The sequence below is a fragment of the Alexandromys fortis genome, unplaced genomic scaffold (assembly GCF_014885135.2).
Source record: "Alexandromys fortis isolate MF-2015 unplaced genomic scaffold, M_Fortis_MF-2015_v1.1 scaffold_119, whole genome shotgun sequence".
Taxonomy (NCBI): domain Eukaryota; kingdom Metazoa; phylum Chordata; class Mammalia; order Rodentia; family Cricetidae; genus Alexandromys; species Alexandromys fortis.
The window spans coordinates 831,504-850,020 of NW_026067991.1; the positions used below are offsets into that span (position 1 = coordinate 831,504).

Genomic DNA, 18,517 nt, shown 5'->3' on the forward strand with positions numbered 1-18,517 from the left:
TGTTCTCCACCCAGACATGTTCACTTGCACCTGCACAAACATGCACCCACAAACACATAAGCATGCACACATGCACATGAAATAAATGGTCACCTGTAGCTAGTGGCTTATTTTTTTTGGACAGCACAGGTAGACAGAATTGCAGACGATTTTTCTTTTACTTGAGTCTTGTTTTCTGCGAGACATTACTGATTGCTTGTTTGGAGTTGGGCTCATGCTGCCTCCAACTCCCAATGTGCTGAGATTCCAAGCATGTGCCATCACACCTAGCCCTTTTCAGTCACTTAAACTTTATCTTTGCAGTGAAGATGAACTCTTTTTCACAATAAGAAACAGGCTCTTTGCCTTCATCTAAAACACTTGTGTGTGTTCTCTCTTCGAAACTGCTTTGAAAATGAGATGCGGGTTTGTAAGGCAGATCACTCGGGAGTCTGCATCTGCTCTGAACTAACTGTGAGAGCCCAGCTTAGCTTCCAGACCCGCAGTTCAGCGCTCCTTTCCCTCGGCCCCATTCACATGGGAGTGAAAGGGTGGGCTATAGGTGTGCTGCCAAGATCAGCAACGCCAACAAACGCATCAACCATAATGGGGAGAAGCAGAAGAGTCAAGAATGTCTCTCGTGGTTTAGTTCATGAAGCAAGGGCTACAGCATCACTGAAGCCGGCAAGAAGAAACTATTTAAAGGATCGAAATGTTTTTCTGAATGGAAGTAATCGGTAAACAGGATCAACATGAACTGCCATTCCTTGGAAGGGTCGGAGAGTCACGCTGGCCTTTAACTAGAACAGATGTTGGACTGGCCACCACACAGTTCAAAAGAAATCTGAGCACCACAGTGACCGCGCCAGAAGTGAGATATTTTTATTGACTTATTATTGTAAATTTTCAGCATACAAAGTAATCAAGTATATTTACAATTCTTACATAATGTACATTTTAGAATAACTATAAAGATAATGTACTTTGCTCCATTTACAATGACAACCTACAGAAAAACTACATTCATGAATTAAATACAAATCTACACACTAATAAAAACTAATGGAGTGTTGGTTATACATTCTTAAAATCCTTTTCACAGGCAGCAAGAAATAGTACATGTGATCAGTCTTTATGACCGGAATGATCCAGAAATATCACAAAGCACGTAAACAGATATTTTTAAAGAGGAGCTTGTCATTTCCCAAAGTTACCCTTTAGCCTTTTGTATGAAAAGGTGCTGACAGCTTGATAGCACAGCAACTTTCCCTGTTAAAACTTAATGCCCAAAACAGGGCTGGGGAATGAGAAAATCCTAGAAAATAAGATAGTGAGAAGACCAATGCAAAGAAAAATTCTAGTTAATTAAATCTTCCTTTGTCCACATGATCCCCATTTATGTAAACAGAAAAAGATGCTCACAAAACATCTTTCTGGGTGTCAGGACTCAGCCAGACTGAATCCAAGTCTTTTCTATGGTTATGACTTCAAAAAGTTAATAAAAGGTGAGTTTAACTTTATAATATTTGGCTTTTTATTAATGTTTACTATTGTACAAAATGCAGACTTTTTTTTTTACAATTTGATGCTTTCAAATTCCAATCTAGTCCTTTAAACGTGACGAGGTTCTCCTGTGTTTCTGGAGCCTCTTATCACACTCAGGGAAAGCTGCTGCTTGACAGCGATGCCAATCCTCCCAGGACACATGTGCTTTCGGAGCTTATGTCAGAGCCGGACCATGGGTCAGCTCTGTAAAACAAGAGGGGGCTGGGATGAAGCCCGGGGCCCAGGCTGCTGCTCGTGGGCTGGCTAAGACTGCAGGTGTCCTCCTGCCAGCCTCCGGGGACAGGTACACAAAGGGAGGCTTTAGAGGTTCCCTTTGTTTCAGCCATTCGCTTTATTTGTGAGGCGTCCCTGGATCCAAGAAGGATGTGAACTAAAGCTATTATGAACATAAGATTTCATTTAAAAAAAATGCAGCAACACAGAAAGCTGACCTGAGAATGAGTGGTCTAGGAATGTCCAATTATTCAGAGTGGGTAGCAAGTTTAGGTTTAAATAAAACAACTTGGTTCATGATCATATCTAATATGCAGAAAAATGTACTTTTAAACACTGCCAACATGATCACAAACATAAATTCTCTAAAATATAAGCATATAATGTTCCCCCCAGAATGCACCTGTGAGGTGCTAAAACACAAACTGCCTTTGGGATTACTTTGGGGGAAGTAAACACCAAAGTTCGCGGCACCACGGCAGACACCGGCATCAGGCAGGCAGGCACTCTGTAATGCTGGAAGCTTTTCATTTCCAAGGACTGTACTGAAGATGAACTTGAAATCTTGGAAATGTTAAACGAGTAGGTGTCGCAGTGAAGCCTGGGGAATGGCTACTCGATCACCTTTATCCGTGCCCATGTTAAAGCTACATTTTGTGCATCCTTCATTGTGCCTCTGTTCTTATTTTGGCAGTAATCCAATTGTTTCCATTAATGAGAGCATGAAAAACAGAGAACAGGCTAATAATAAAGAATCAAACTCGTAGTGGCGCGCACCTTTAATCCCAGCATAAGGGAGGCAGAGGCAGGCGGATCTCTGTGAGTTCGAGACCAGCCTGGTCTACAAGAGCTAGTGCCAGGACAGGCTCCAAAGCTACAGAGAAACCCTGTCTCGAAAAAACAAAACAAACAAAAAAAAAAAATCAAATTCTTCTCAGCATGTCTGTCCTGCAGAGAACACAGAGCAATCGGAAAGGGCGGCCTGAGTGTGTGACTGGCATTGTGGATATTCATCTCTCCTACTGTATGGAATACTGCACCACACACCACATAAAGCTACTGGTGAACACAGCAAAACTCATCTCAGAGCCAATCTACTTCATGATATAAATCTAAAGCCTTGCTAGACTCCATTCCCTTTCTGTCATTCAGTTTCTCAGCACGTTGAGAAAATTAAGTGAGCCATAAAAACATGTTCTTGCATTGCCAGGCTCCATGCGATCAGAAGAGATGAAGCTTGTTCTGAAGATACTCAGAACCACGATGATCTTCAAGGCATTTCACACACACCTGAATCTTTAAGGCTTATTTCAAAAACACTCTAGCCATTAAAGGGCAGCAGACACTACTGACTGTCACACCAAGGACTTCTGACACACATCAGGGAGGGAGGCAGACAGGTCCAGAGGACTGTCCCCAGCAGCTGGAAGGGAAGCCCATCCGCACCTCCACAGACGAGGCAGGAGCTCCACAGTGACCGAGAACGGGCACTGAGGAGAAGAGGTGGGCTTCTTCCCTCTCGTCCTTTCTTTAGCCTGCTCTTCCTTGAATACGTGTTAGGACATTAAACACACACCAATTAAAATTAGACTTTTGCCTTTAACAAAATACCGACAAGGCCAGATTCCTTCCATCCTGAGGAAGTCTGTGCTTCCTCAGATAGAAATCACAGCAGATCTTTATCTCTAGCGTGTGGGGACTTACGAAATAAGCACTACATGCTTGCAATTTGGCTGAGCCAGGGGACCGTATCTGTGTTGAGAATTTATTGCAGTATGATTTCTGCTTAGATTCAGATTTCATATTTAATCAAAGTAAGGCTCTACATACTGTGGGGGAAATGTTAATTATTTTATTTAATTGACTATAATTATATATATATACACATTTAAAAATGTTTCTGTGAAGCTGAGAATCAATGCTACTTACATACAATCTCTAAAAGATTAAATGTCATCAACAGTGCTGGAAATGAACCACAAGGCAAGTATTTATTCATTCCATACTTTGACAAGACGTGTCAATCAGAGGTGGAATCTGACTAAACTGTGTCACATACTCGTAATTTTGGAACTCAAAAGTCAATGACATATTTTACTTAATTCTAAAGCTATATACAGGATACAATTTAAAAGAATGTATACTGTTGTATAGTAAACAAGATAAATGTAGAAAAAATAAAAGGAATTTATTGCTGGTAAATTTTAGTATAAACAGAAAAAAATTAGCTTTTTCTTCTTTTACATGGAGATTTTTCCTTCACCAGGAGTAATAGTAAATATACATACATATATATATATCTTAAAATGGATAAATTCCAAATATAAAATGACCTACATTATCTTTGAAATCACCGTGTTTTGGTGAAAGCCCAATTTTGCAATAGTCAACTTCTGAAATACAGTTTTATTGCACTGATGATCTTTCAAGGTTTTAGGAAATCAACCCAAAAATAAAGACTGAGCTGGGCGTCTTGCGGTGACTGGAAAAAGAAAACAGAATGAGCTCCTTCGCACCACAAGATGAAATAAGTCTAAAGACTAAAGCATGGTCTACTGGACAGTCACCGTGTTTGCTAAGGTCCTGACGTGCAATGGCATCTCTGAGCAAAGGAGGGGCATCCTCACTAGTCCTAACAATGACATCATATACCATGGGTACCACAGCTAAGCTACCAGGAAACGCACATACATATTTCTAAACCACCAACAATTATCAGCGAAGCTGTAGAAAAGATACATCCTCGACACAGGTAAGCAAACTGGCTCCCACTTGATGCAGACATAGTGACTGAGTGTTCCTGGGGAGAAACAGGGCACTACCCAAGGCAAAGGCGCACGGGCCCAACAGTGTAAGCGTCTCAGAACTTAGGAGATCGCTTAGATCTGGATGCAACTTTATATAAAAGCACACCCGTTAAACAGTCTTTTTCTTCTTAAATAAAAGAGAAATTATAGTGGATTTCTCCCTTTCCCAACTATGAGAGATCTGTTTTCATTTACAAAAATACAAATGAAAGGGTACCATTTTTCTCCAAACAATGCAATGTCTACCAAAATCAAGCAGAATTAAAGCAGTTAAAAAAAAAAAGGTGTAAGATTTTGGTTGTACACATTAGTAATTCACCAAATTCCATGGTTTCCCCTCTTTAAAAGGCTCAGAACTTCTGTGAATCTTGCTGGAAACGATTGAGTTTCTCTGGATTATTGGATGCCATTTGAGAAAAATCACGAAAAATGTCCTGGTAAGTTTCATCACCTGCATGAAAGTAAAACAAAGACACTTTTAAAATGTATACAGCTAAGGCGTTAATAGAACAACATATGCTTTTACTCGTACTATTTTAGGGCTCGTTACATTCAAGTTTTGTTCCAAGAGCATTTTTGGAAGGAAAAAAAGCCAACTAAAAATAACACCAGAAAAGTACGAAAGAAAGGGAAGCTATACCTGAGAGAAGCATCTCAGATGTGCCGCAGGGGAGCTCAGAGTTAGAGAGGAGCAAGATGCAAGCATTTGAAAGCAATGTGAAGAAACATTCGTTAGCACACGAAAGAAGAGAGGTTATGAGATAAAGTACACAGCACATTTTATAAGAAAATACTTTGCTGAATAAAAGTTAAAGGAAATGACTAAAGCCAAATACTAGTCAAGGTTCTGATGGATGCAGGTTACCAAGGAGACAAGCTGGGCAACAGCTACGAAGAGCTTCCTGCACCATCTTCAGCTCGAAGCGCTTTATGCTGAAACAGCTGTTGGTGAAAGGGAGCTCGCATACCCTCTGAGGTTGAGAACTAACGCGTCTGACCCGCTGCTCGGTAAATTCACTCATCACAAGGCCAGAGCGTGACTGCAAAACCAGAGCTCCACACTGTCAGGTGACTCACAAGCGGGACTGCTAGGCAATCAGAAAGGATAGCCAAGAATCTACTCACAGTCGGAGGAACAAACGTGTGGACCCTCAGCACTCTTACAGAAACGTAAATTAGAGCTGAGGACATAGGGCAAGCGGAGAACAATTCTTCTCACCAAGGAACTATATGCACACGTATAAATCAATCCCTCGAGGGGAGAACTCTTAGGACGGCTTGCTTATCATGACACGTCCACCCAACACTGCATTGGTGCAGACTCCTGGCGCAATTCCACTCCCACTTGAGCATAGGATACTGTTTAGTAAGATTCTTGTCATTACAGGGGTCAATCATTAGATCCTCTGAGATAACCTGCATCCCATCTTACAACAATCTCATTATCACAGATCTTGTTAACAGCACAGTAAGCTCTCGAAGTCTTACAAAGAGAGATTATTATAAAGCACAGAGATGTCATACTAAAGGCTAGAGAATTAGAAAAATACTAAGGGGGCCAGGTAAAAATCTATTTAAAAGACCTAAAATCATAACGTAAGAATTTTAATAAAAAGGCTTTAATAATCTTAATATGTAGTACTTTAAATACTCAGTCTATGTAAAAAGCAATTTATTAAAATCTGGGAAATTGAACCATGACAGAAATCAGTTAACCCTAACCAATCTACTTTAAAACGGGAAAATACAGTGAAAAGAGAATGTTAACGGGCTGGCTGGAGGTGAGAGCTGACTCCCGACACTCGACCGGAGCACACTAAAGGCCAGTCCACTGGAACTGGCCAGACCGTCCAATTAGAGCACGACAAACTACGACCTACTCTTGTGCTTGGCCATCCTACAGGACATGAAATAAACTCAGGAGCGCAACATTAAATAACAATTAACAAACCATACAAAATACTTTAATTTTTTTTCTCTTTTTAGATGTTGAAGTAAAATATGTAAAATATTTATTGTAAACATTATAAATATTTTTAAAATACTATTCAGATAGTCTAGGATTTTACTTTCCAAGAAAGTGTAAAGTGCAGATTATAATACAAAAATACCACATTGATTTTACCATTCGACACCAGAAGGAACGTAAAAGGCACACATTATATATCCAGGAAGAAACGGGAGGCGGGTATAGCAGACGCTGACGTCCAGCAGACGCTGACGCCAAGTCGTTCACAGATAGCACCAGGTGAGTGCTCTCAAGTGTTACAGCGGTACAATGGCGATGTATGGCTTCTACATTCAGCGATGCATATTCTGTGTATAGCGAGCTGCTTTTCTTTACGGTTTTCTAGTGTTTGATTTTTTAAGTCACCTAGCACATATTACACAAGTACAGTTTTAGTAAAACCATTGTACCATGCAAAACTAATTATAAGACCTTCCATTCATGGAATTCAACGTGTCCTGGAAGGAGAGTGTGGTGCTGTAGTAATCATTGGTCTCACTGACTGCAAACGGCTGAGAGTCCACACAATACAAAAGGAAGTTTCTAGCTTCATACACAAAACTCGTTAAGTTCAGTTTTTTAAATGAATAATGCACTATTAATACGCTACCTTCCTTAGACCTCAAAATGTGCTGTCCAAAACAACAACAGTGATTTACTTAAAACAGTCGACACAAAGTGAGCTTCATTATCTAAACTTTAAGGAGAATTTTAATCACTTGAATATTTCCCCGAGGCAAATCTAATTTGTTTGAACTAGAACACATAAACAAGATTCCAGAATACATTGCCCTGGAATCTTCCTATTAATACACGGAACAACTTACTACAAAACAGCTAAGCATATTCTTTAAATTACTTAATCATATTTTTCCCCATTCAGAAAGTTCGAGTTTTTTGTGTGCCTGAACAATTCTGAATTTTTAAAATACAGGCTGCTGTGTTTGCGCTGCCGGTTTAAAACCCCTTTGGTTTTTGGCATTCAGAACGCTCATCACTACAGCCATCAGCGTGACAGGCAAGGTTCGGTGGCCTCACTACTGAAATGAACGCTCTCAGAGGATGTGACACCCACTCTCTGGGAGCACAGGCATCAACCCGCCCCTTTTGGCTGGGAACACTTTCCTTCTACAAATGACTGGCTAGGTCCCAGAAGCCACAGCACACATGACCAGAGTGGCTCCCTAAGGCAGCGATTCTCTGCTGGCTGAGAATCTGCCAGCGCTCAAGAGACCCAGAGCAGAGGCAGGAAGCACAGAAATGAATTCCCACCACATTACCGCGCCCTGCCAGGCCTCCTGAGAGTTCTCAAAAGCTGCGAAAAGAACCCCCTTCCTTCGGAAGCTGTGTGCTCTTAATACTGCCTGCAAAAAAAACGTGTGTCCGTGGGACTGTAGACCCACGTTTTAGAAATGGGGTTTCCTAGAAGCCCCTGACTGCCAAGCATTTTAACCAAGTCCTCTAAATAGTGGACCTGTCATTTCTCTACCTCCGAACTTCTCAGAGCTCTGCCGCTTCCCTCCTATTGCTAGTGATAAAGGAGTCAGGCAAAAGAAATACAGTAAGATGCAGAGAGAAAATGAGGAGTGGCTGTTGGGCCAGCCTGCGGGGGTGGGGTGGGGGTGGGGTGGGGTGGGGGGTGCATGTCTGCTCTGTGGCTGTCCAGGCCAGCACGTTCTGCTCTGCCAGGACTCAGAGGGGAAAAAAGGAACGGCAGAGAGCAGCTGTTGTGCCACCTCACCACACCTCACGAATGAAGAAGCATTCACCTTCAAACTCTGGACCCTTATACTGAGTTCAAAATCAAATTATTTCCAAGATGTTTCTCAAATAGGTTTTTACAACTTATTTTTTAACCTGGCATGCTTGGCAGAATTCTAATTTTTAACTTCTAAATTAAAATTTGCCAATTTTTTTAAGTCTTAAAGTGAGACCTGTTTTTGGATTTTTATTAAAACTAAGAAAAAAAATGATTTTCCTATTGATACCTGGAAGTCCCTATATTTACATATAAACCTGCACACAGACAACAGTGAAAGAGGCGTCTGAGCACTCCTGGATGACACAGAAGAAATTCAGGCAACTTGGGAAGAACGAGATGAGGAGCAAAAAGGAAAGGTCCTGCCTCTGCAAACTCCCAACTGCAGAGCAAATGGATCGCTGACCTCTGACCTGTGGCTCACCAATGGCTTGCGGCCATTGTCGCAAGCACCTTACGAAAGGTGCAGCTGGCTCGACAGCTACAAATGTCCCCTCGCTTACAATCTTGTAGTTCCCTGCTACCTCACAGATGCCAGCTCATTTTCTTTGATCGATTTTTATTTAAAGTGCTTAACCACATAGGCCTCAGAAAAGGCCTAGTAATACTATCGTTTAAAGATATCTGTTACAAAATTAGAACTTATTTAAGATCTAACATTCAACTTTGAAACATGGGCAAGACCCAGAGTCAGCGCTGAGTCTCCCCCATAATAAGTACACTGACATCAGAACATCAGGACTCAGCAGTGATCCACAGGATTAGAGCGAACCGCCCTAGACTAGAAGTCTGCATTGGACCCGGGGCCTTTTCCTTCCCTATTACGTCAGGCCAAACATAAGTGGTAAATACAGTCCTCTGAGAAAAAAATGGCCTCACACTGATAGAGATGACTGCAGACAAAATGAAGTATGTGGCTGACGTTAACATAAATTCAAAACACAGTTCAACAGGAAGGAGAGGATTTTACCAGGCCACTTTAAAGATAATATATTCATTTTTATAAAATGAAATATTCTCACTGAAAAGTGAATGTCTGTAAGTACTTTGGTCATGAATTCCTGAAATGTTTAGGAATATGTGTATGCATTTCAAACAGATAAGAATTCATGTACTCAAATTCATCAAGAGGAACGCAATGTCCATCTTGTGACGCTGTCTAACTAGCACGTTTCCGCCAAACAGGGGAATCTGATCAGCCTTTCTTTCCTTCCTTCACACCATGACTCAAGTGGAAACCACTCGAGATGATGACTGCAGTGGTCATGAACTGAGATTTTTCTAGAAAGTCTACCTAGCCATCAGGTTCACAAAACATTGCTCTAAATACATCTACTCACCGCAGCAAGCAGTGTACAACTGCCTGGGGCAAAGCTACAGATAAACTTTTTCAGCCTCGAAACTAATTCTCTACCCACTGTGGACTTTAACTTACTGGTAAAGGTTTACTTTAAATCTTCAACTCATTCTTAGATTAAATATAAAACTCATCAATAAACTTCTCCTTGGTATTTTCCACACTAACTTTTTTATATACAAAACACATAAATTTGTTTTATTTTCCCTGAACACAATGTATAGAAATTCCCTGAATAACAAAAAGAACCCCATTTTGCTATATTCACTGGACAGCTAACAAGAACTCTTTCTGAAGCTGGGCAGTGGTGGCACACGCCTTTAATCCTAGCACTCGGGAGGCAGAGACAGGTGGATCGATCTCTGAGTTTGAGGCCAGCCTGGTCTACAAAGCGAGTTCCAGAACAGCCAGGGCTATACAGAGAAATCCTGTTACAAAAAAAAAAAAAAAAGAAGGAAGGAAGGAAGGAAGGAAGGAAGGAAGGAAGGAAAAGAAAACCTAGAGACAGNAAGGAAGGAAGGAAGAAAGAAAGAGGGGTAGAGGGAGGGAGAAGGAGGGGAAGAAAGGAAGAGAAAAGGGAATGGAGGAAGAATTCCTTCTGAAACTGCTCTCCTGCCGCCTCTGCAGCACACAGTCCGTTGTCACGCGTGTTGCTGGAGCGCATGTGGAAGACATCTGTACAGCAGATAAGGATGCCAGCGGCCAGAGCTGACTGAATACAGTAAGTGAAGTGTACTGAAACAGAAACACGTCCGAGTGTGTAAAGGTCCGCGATCAGCCACCCGAGAATTCGGTAGGTCCAGCCGCTAACAACTCACAATTTACAGGTACATTATAAAATCTCCATAACAACACATTAGTTAGCTAAGGAGCTATGAATCTTCCAATTGTAAACTGATAAATTCCTGAATGCAATTTTTATACTGCATTTCTGTATGATTATTGGTAGAATATTGACCTGGCTGTCCATAAAGTCCTTCCGATTCCCGCATTTCTTCGTTCATTCTTGCTAAACGTAACCTAAAATTCAAGAAGAAGAGCTCTTAGAGGAAGTAACACAAGGACTCATAAACAAACGGGTTACATAGGCAGGCAGTATGAATGCCGGCAGAATTAGTCCCTTCCCAGCATCTGTCAGTAACACAAACTCCATTTCTCAGACACTCTGCAGTGGAGAATTCACCGCACCTTCACCCATGTCATTCTCACGAGCAGACAGTAAAGTGTTTCTTAGGAAAGCTCCTCCAACAGCCCGTGTCCTCCAGGCCTCGGAGGATGCCTAACTCCCACAGCAGCTGGATGGAATGGCTGCCTCTGCAGCATGGGAGCGCCACCTGTCCTAGTTCACTAGCTTACCCTGAGTGTGAGCGTGCCCAACACATGAGCAACATGCTCCTTCCAAATAATGGAAATGTATTTTGATATATGAGCACTGCAGGAAATGACTGAGGGTTACCAACATTTTCCCAAGGTTACCATACTGGTCATACACTCTGTAAAGGTTAGGAATCCTGGCAATGGCAAGTAACATCGGATTAAGAAAGCAAGTATTGAAAGTACTCTTTGTGGTGCCTGCTTGTCCTTCTGGCCACACCACCTGCGGCCTTCCCGGAGCTCCCACTCTCTTCTGAGTGCTCTGTCAGGAGCAGCAGCAGCAGTGGACACTGACACTGCCCTTCCGTTCTCACTCTGGGGATTAAGACAGGCTCCTAAGCATCCCCTCGCTATGTGGATTCTCTGAAAGGGGAGCCTTCCTAGCTGGCTTCAGTTGTCAACTTGACACTGACTCATCTGGGGGAGTCCTGAACTTGGCACTGTCTGGATCAGACTGGTCAGGGGCATCATGTTTGTAGGGTTATTTTCTTGACTGCTGACTGATGGCGGCCTTCACAGAAATAGCAACTCCTCCGTGGCCTGTGCCATGGGAGGCTGGGAGCATGGGCTCAAGGCAGCCACGAGGCATCTCTGAACTGAGGGCGTCATAACTAGGCATGTTTCTACTCAAGAGGAGAGGGATCACCAAGTCTCAGCTTCCATTAGCCCAGACTGGAATAATCACATGACTGTTTCCGTTAGTTTCAGGAAATGAAGCATGGCTGACGATGTCACACTTCTAGGTTCTAAGCGTAGCACACTGCTTTGACCTAACATGCAAGCCTACTGAACACCACAGGAAACACAACATTCAAAACCATCTATTCGTGTTTGTCCATATGAACATGCGTTTAAACAGCTGCTCCCCTCCAGCTCCATGATAAGCCTTTCCCCCTCAAGCGAGTAGACTAAGACTATCCATAGCTCCACCCACCCCACCCCAGCCAGGCCTCCTGCTGTACTAACAGGGAAGAGCATTTAGGGGTAGCCATGGCTTATGTTTCTACTGCTGTGGTGGTACAGCAAAAGTGGCCACGAGTCCAGGCAGTAGAGTAGAAATTCAGGAGTGAAGACCTAGATCTAACATTTCCTCACAGAGTTGCTGTGAAGGACAAATGAACCTGTGAGTTTTAAAGCACTTGCCACATCCAGTATCCATAAAGGAATGTCATAGACAAAACACTGAGTTTAAATCTCCCACAGACTGGGCATGATGGTATATGCCTTTAATCCCAGCACTTGGGAGGCAGAGGGAATAAGATCTCTGTGAGTTCAAGGCCAGCCTGGTCTACATAGCAAGTTCCAGGACAGCCAGGACTATTTGTACAAACAACATATAGCGCAGGAAATAAGTACACAGGAGACACTTACAAGGTTACTATGTCAGCATTGGCTGCTTCCACAGCTATGCTCAAAGGGTCCTTTCCATCTTCATCAGTGGCGTGTTGATTGGCACCTCGCTTTAGGAATAAACACACCTGCCTGTTTAAGGGAATAACATTTTTCAGACAGTGCCAAGATGAAAAATATCCATATTCACCTTCAAAATAAAAAGTTCTATCTAACTTAAATAACATTTTATTAGAAAATTCTTAATGCATTCTACCATCGTCAATGAATAGACTTCAATAATAGAAGCCAACTGAGATCTTTACAAGTCCCAAATAATTTTCATTATCTTAGATAATCTGGTGCTCTATAACAAAGTGGGACATATAATCACAACTCTATCCTCAACAAGTACCTTTAAAAGCTACACAGAGATACTGACAACAGAAAAAACTATCATACAAGGCTACAAACGGAGGAAACTAAGACAATGTAAACACTGTAATAATCACGCTACAACAGAAGAAAGTAGGTAGCAATCCTCCCATTATGCTATATAAATATTCTTAACTTGAAGATATTCACATTTTTAAAAAATATATGAAAGAATGAGTAAATGGGGTCTGTGAAATAAATGAGAAAAACTAACACAATTTAGGCAACTATAAAAGATGAAGCAAATACTACTCTATTTTACCATAGAGAAACTTTCTTGATTAAGTTACTAAACTGGTTATCTGCTGATAAAGAAAGCAAGTGATAATGAACTAAAAGATGCCATTAACTATGTTTAAAATCAGCTTCATGCTTATCCAGGAATAACTGGAAACTCTGAGAAATCTTATTTAAAATGACTCGAACTATTTGAATAAAGTCAACATCTCGCTTCATTAGCACCTTCTAATAGGAAATTCACTGTCATGGCATTACTGTTCCAAATATATCATTTATGGCCTCAATGGCAATAACCTTAAATAAAGAACTCAGTCAATGCTGGGACTAAGCACCTTAAGGAAAACCTAGAAATTTCCAAAGTTATAAGTTCTCCCAAAACTAGGATGTGTAGAGAATGTATGTATACATGCATATAAATAGCATAAACTTCAGCTGGGAAACAAACAAAATACCAAAACTTCAGGAACAGAGGAAGCCAGGGAGAAAACTGATCAATTTATGGACATGCCAAGATTAAAGTGAGCAATATATTTTATATCTGTGCACTAGCTATACTAGTTAGCTTATATCTGTACACTACTTATACTGGTTAGTTTATATCTAACACAAGCTACACTATATGTACACTAGCTATTCTGGTTAGTTTATGTCTTTACACTAGTTATACTGGCTAGTTTATATCTCCACACTAGCTATACTGGTTAGTTTATATCTGCATACTAGTTATGCTGGTGAGTTTATATCCGCATACTAATTATACTGGTTAGTTTATATCTGCATACTAGTTATATTGGTTAGTTTATATCTGTACACTAGTTATACTGGTTAGTTTATATCTGCATACTAGTTATACTGGTGAGTTTATATCTGTACACTAGTTATACTGGTTAGTTTATATCTGTACACTAGTTATACTGGTGAGTTTATATCTGTACACTAGTTATACTGGTTAGTTTATATCTGTACACTAGTTATACTGGTGAGTTTATATCTGTACACTAGTTATATTGGTTAGTTTTTTAGTGTCAAGTTGACACAAGCTAGAGTCTTCTGAAAAGAGGGAACTTTGGTTGAAAAGTTGCCCCTGTCAGACTCCCCTGTGGACAAGTCTGTGGGGACCAGCCTTGATTGCTTATTGATGCAGAAGGCCCAGCCCACAGTGGATGACGCTATCCGTAGACAGTTAGGCCTGGACTGCATAAGAAAGCAAGCTGAGGGCTGAAGATGCAGCTTGTCAATTAAGAACACACATTGTTCTTGCATAGAACACTTGAGTTCAATTCCAAGCACCCACATCAGACCGTTTATACTCCAGAGCCAAGGGGAGGTGATACTTTTGGCCTCCTCGGGCACTGCGCTCATGCATATACCCACACACAGATGTACACACATAATATAAGAAATAAAAAATTTTTAAATAATTTTTTTTAAAAAAAGCAAGCTGAGCAAGGAGTAAGCAGTGTTCCTCTGTGGTCTCTGCTTCAGTTCCTACCTCCACATTCAAGTTCCTTCCCTGGTTTCCCTCACCCATGAGCTGTGACATGAAGTGTAAGCCAAATAAACCCTTTCCTTGCACAAGTTCCTGTTGGTCAGGCTGTTTATCCCAATGACAGAAAGCAAGGTAGAACACTGATCGTGGCTTTTCTTATGAATGAGAATCTTTCATTTTTGCCCTCTTTTACAAATTCTACATAATATCCTTAACCCGAAAAAAAATAACATTATCTCAAAGTATCTTTCAGATAAAAACTACCTACATATTTCGGCACAGTCACTTACCCTGTGTGTCCTAAGACAGTGGCGTGGTGCAATGGTCCCCGCCCCTGGACGTCTCTTTGGTTTACATTAGCACCATTCTGTAAGAGGAACTCACATGTCACCAAAGAGCCCTTAAAGAGAGGAAGATGACAATGTAGAAATGCAAATGAGACAGGGCACACCTATACGCAAGTAGCAGAGAAACATTATATTTTCTTTTTCCAATAACAGAATTGTTCACAGACTGAAGTCCATCAAAACACACTCCCTTTTCATGATCAGAATTCTCTTCCAGATGCCCCTCCCCAAAATCAGAAACCACCAGGTGACACTCAGAAATGACTAGTGAGACAATTCTTTACTTCCTAACCTTCTTAGAATAGTAACAATAACACTGCTTTGTTTAGAATTTATGATATTTTACCAGATCAATGAAAACCTCAATGCATTCATTCACACATGATACAGCTTGGATGCATTAATTCACATCCCTAGTACAGCCTGAATGCATTAATTCATAGCCCTAATACAGCCTGAATATATTAATTCATGGCCCTAATACAGCCTGAATGCATTAATTCACATCCCCAATATAGCCTGAATGCATTAATTCATACCCTTAGTACAGCCTGAATGCATTAAGTCACATCCCTAATATAGCCTGAATGCATTAATTCATAGCCCTAATACAGCCTGGATGCATTGATTCGTATCCCTAGTACAGCTTGAATGCATCAGTTCATACCCCTAGTACAGCCTGGATGCATTGATTTGTATCCCTAGTACAGCTTGAATGTATCAGTTCATACCCCTAGTACAGCCTGGATGAGTGCCGTTGCTTGGTTCTCATCTGAATTAGCCCAGTTCACATCTGCACCATGAGCCAAAGCCTCAGCCATTTTAGGAAGGTTTTTCTCGTATGAAGCCCTATAAAGCTGAAGTCCTGGATTAAGATGTTTAGAGTCAAGAAACACAGAAGACTCTTGTCTTTCTCCTTCTGGAAAGCAAAGCACAAATACATTAATAAGAATGTGCTCTTAGCACAGGAGACAAATTGTTTAGCAAGAACAGAAAAAAATCTGCGAGAAGAAAAGAGTTCTATTGGGCAAATAACAGTAACAGCAAAGTGAAGATGAATTTAAGGCTAGTAAGCTGTATATTTAAAAATGGTTAGGATAGATAACTTCAGGACAGATAAGTGGATAGGGTATCTTTACAGTATGTATATTTTACTCCAGTTTTGAAAGTGAACTCTTCAACTCACAATGTAAGCATTGTGACAGAAGATTACTCATCTATCCCAATGAGCATATGAGCGATTTTCACACAGATATTATTTCTTACCGACTACTCATTCCCTAAACATTCCACCTTCTCGTGGAATGACATCAGCTGGTATTCTAGGCTTTGGTGGCATTGCCAGTATCCGGAGAATTAGTTAGTCACCGTTAAAATTTGCTATCTTCCAAAAAGCAGGAACTCCTAAAGAATTTACTAGTAGTTCAAACTCACTTAGTTCCTAGGGTGATGTAATATCATTACAATTTACACTACAACTGACTCAAATGCGTCGAAGAATGCTTATTCCCCTAGAGAATCCTGTAAGACTAAACACACTGACATCACAGAAGGAAGCATCAGGGAATGAGTGATGAGAAGAAAACCCGAAGGGGAGGGAGAAGCTGGTATAAAAGCAGCCACAGGAGAAGACAGTGACGAAGCAGAAAGGATTAGTGCAGACTAAAAGTTCTAGCATACAGCATACACCATGACGTTTGGATGATTGTCTACCTAGGGGAAAGGTTCCAAAAATGAAGAGAAAAGATAGCTTTTTCCTTAAACAATACTGCTTTACCCTTAGTTCCTTCTAAAAAGATTAACCACCCCCTTGAGAAATGATCTAATCAGGAATTAACATTCAGAGCAGCAGAGAGGATGGCCACTGGGTGAAATGTTTGCCAGATAAGAAAAGACCTGAGTCCAGGTCCCCAGAACCCAGGTAAAAAGCCAGTAGAGGCTGGCACATGCAATACCGACGCTGGGGCCAAAGACAGACAGACCCCTTGAGCTCGCTGCCAAATCACTGAGCTCCAGGTTTAGCGAGAGACCCTGTCCCAAAAACAAAAGTAGAAAAACAGATGGAAGCCGGACGGTGGTGGCGCACGCCTTTAATCCCAGCACTTGGGATGCAGAGGCAGGAGGATCTTTGTGAGTTCGAGGCCAGCCTGGTCTACAAGAGCTAGTTCCAGGACAGGCACCAAAAACTACAGAGAAACCCTGTCTCGAAAAAAAAAAAAAACCAACAGATGGAATTAGAAAACATATTAAGATAACCCAGACTGGGAAAGGCAAATACCCATGTTCTCTGCTATATGGAAAAAAAATCTTAGTTCCTAATAGTCCATATGGAAATATTTTCATTAGCAAGAAAAGGCAGATGCCGTGAAATCCGAGAGTGGTCTGGGACAAGGGATAAAATTCTCAGCAGAAAGTTGCTCTATAGTTAAGTCAAAGTAAATGCTATCTATATTCTATTTAAAATCTAAAGTCATGGTTGATAGTTATTATATTAAATTTTTTTATTTTGGGGGTAGGTAGGTGTGCGTGTGGAGGAGGTCATCATGTAACTTCTGGGGGTCGGTTCTCCCCTTCCACCAAGTGGATCTCTGGCTTGACCTCAGGTCGAGAGGACAGCAGCAGGTACCTTTGCCCGTGGCACCAGCACAACCCTCCATTTTTATGTATTTAAGAAATCTGTAATTCTTGCTGTGAAGTTTAGTTCCTGATACACTGTCTCTTATTAACTGTCTTAATTAGTAGTGCTGCAGAAAATGTGGAAGTCTGGCTTTGACATTTCGACACATTTAACTATTTCTAGGGAGTTTCATTCTTATGTTGAGCCTAATGCCATTAATATTTCAAATTTTTCACTAATTTAAATCATCTAGTAAAAGTTTGTGAAAACACAATAAAAATATAAAAGAAATGAGCAATAGATAAGAATAATGGCATAGTTATTTTTGAAATAAATATGCTGAACAAAAATTTAAAAAAACAAAACAAAAAGATTACATACTGTAAGATCCCATTTCCCTAAACTAGAAAAATGCCACCTTCTGCAATCATGACAGGAACCAAAATGGTGTCTGGGGACTGAGACTGTAACAGGACAGGAGCGGCCAGTTTTAGAGACGGAGAACATGAAAACATCAGCGTTCCTGTGGGCACACAACACGTGCACATGCGTCACCTTCTAACACATCAATTATACGTCCTCCCGTGCCCAACAGCAAGGCGGGAAGCCACTGAGCAAACACCAGACACCAACCTGTGGCCCTCACGTGAAGAGACACATGCAAACACACCCACACGAGGACGGGCGTTTGCCACATGCATTGACCAACCGACTACCCCAATCAACACTGGCTCATAAAAACTCACCAGGCTCATATAGGCTATTGGCTGACACGGTGGAAGGTAAAGATTCTCGTCCATCATCGGAGCCTTGCTGGATCCCACTGTCGTTACTTTTGACTGTGTCAGGGGGGAAAAAAGGCTAGTGATGAAAGCTCACACCCCTTGGAAAGCAGACTCCCACAGCCAACAAGACCGTAAAATGAGCTGGCACATGGAAACATGAACTTGGCCACCACCAGCATAATAAACTAACTGCAACTCTGATCCTTTCGTAA

The 18,517-nt window shown here is 41.2% G+C and overlaps 1 protein-coding gene across 3 annotated transcripts in view; it reads right to left on the minus strand.

The window, feature by feature from the left end:
* Window positions 1–836: 836 nt before the first annotated feature.
* Window positions 837–18,517, minus strand: part of Acap2 (ArfGAP with coiled-coil, ankyrin repeat and PH domains 2) — a 110,436-nt gene continuing 92,755 nt past the window's right edge. For 2 of the 3 annotated variants that reach the window (XM_050159811.1, XM_050159812.1), the window contains 6 exons: window positions 18,267–18,359; window positions 15,635–15,822; window positions 14,847–14,956; window positions 12,435–12,545; window positions 10,648–10,709; window positions 837–5,016 (listed from right to left, as the gene is read on the minus strand). In XM_050159811.1, coding sequence (XP_050015768.1) covers window positions 4,916–5,016; window positions 10,648–10,709; window positions 12,435–12,545; window positions 14,847–14,956; window positions 15,635–15,822; window positions 18,267–18,359 — 665 coding nt within the window. In that variant the 3' untranslated portion in view covers window positions 837–4,915. The remainder of the gene's footprint in view (window positions 5,017–10,647; window positions 10,710–12,434; window positions 12,546–14,846; window positions 14,957–15,634; window positions 15,823–18,266; window positions 18,360–18,517) is intronic. The other variant, XM_050159813.1, reaches the window with a different exon arrangement.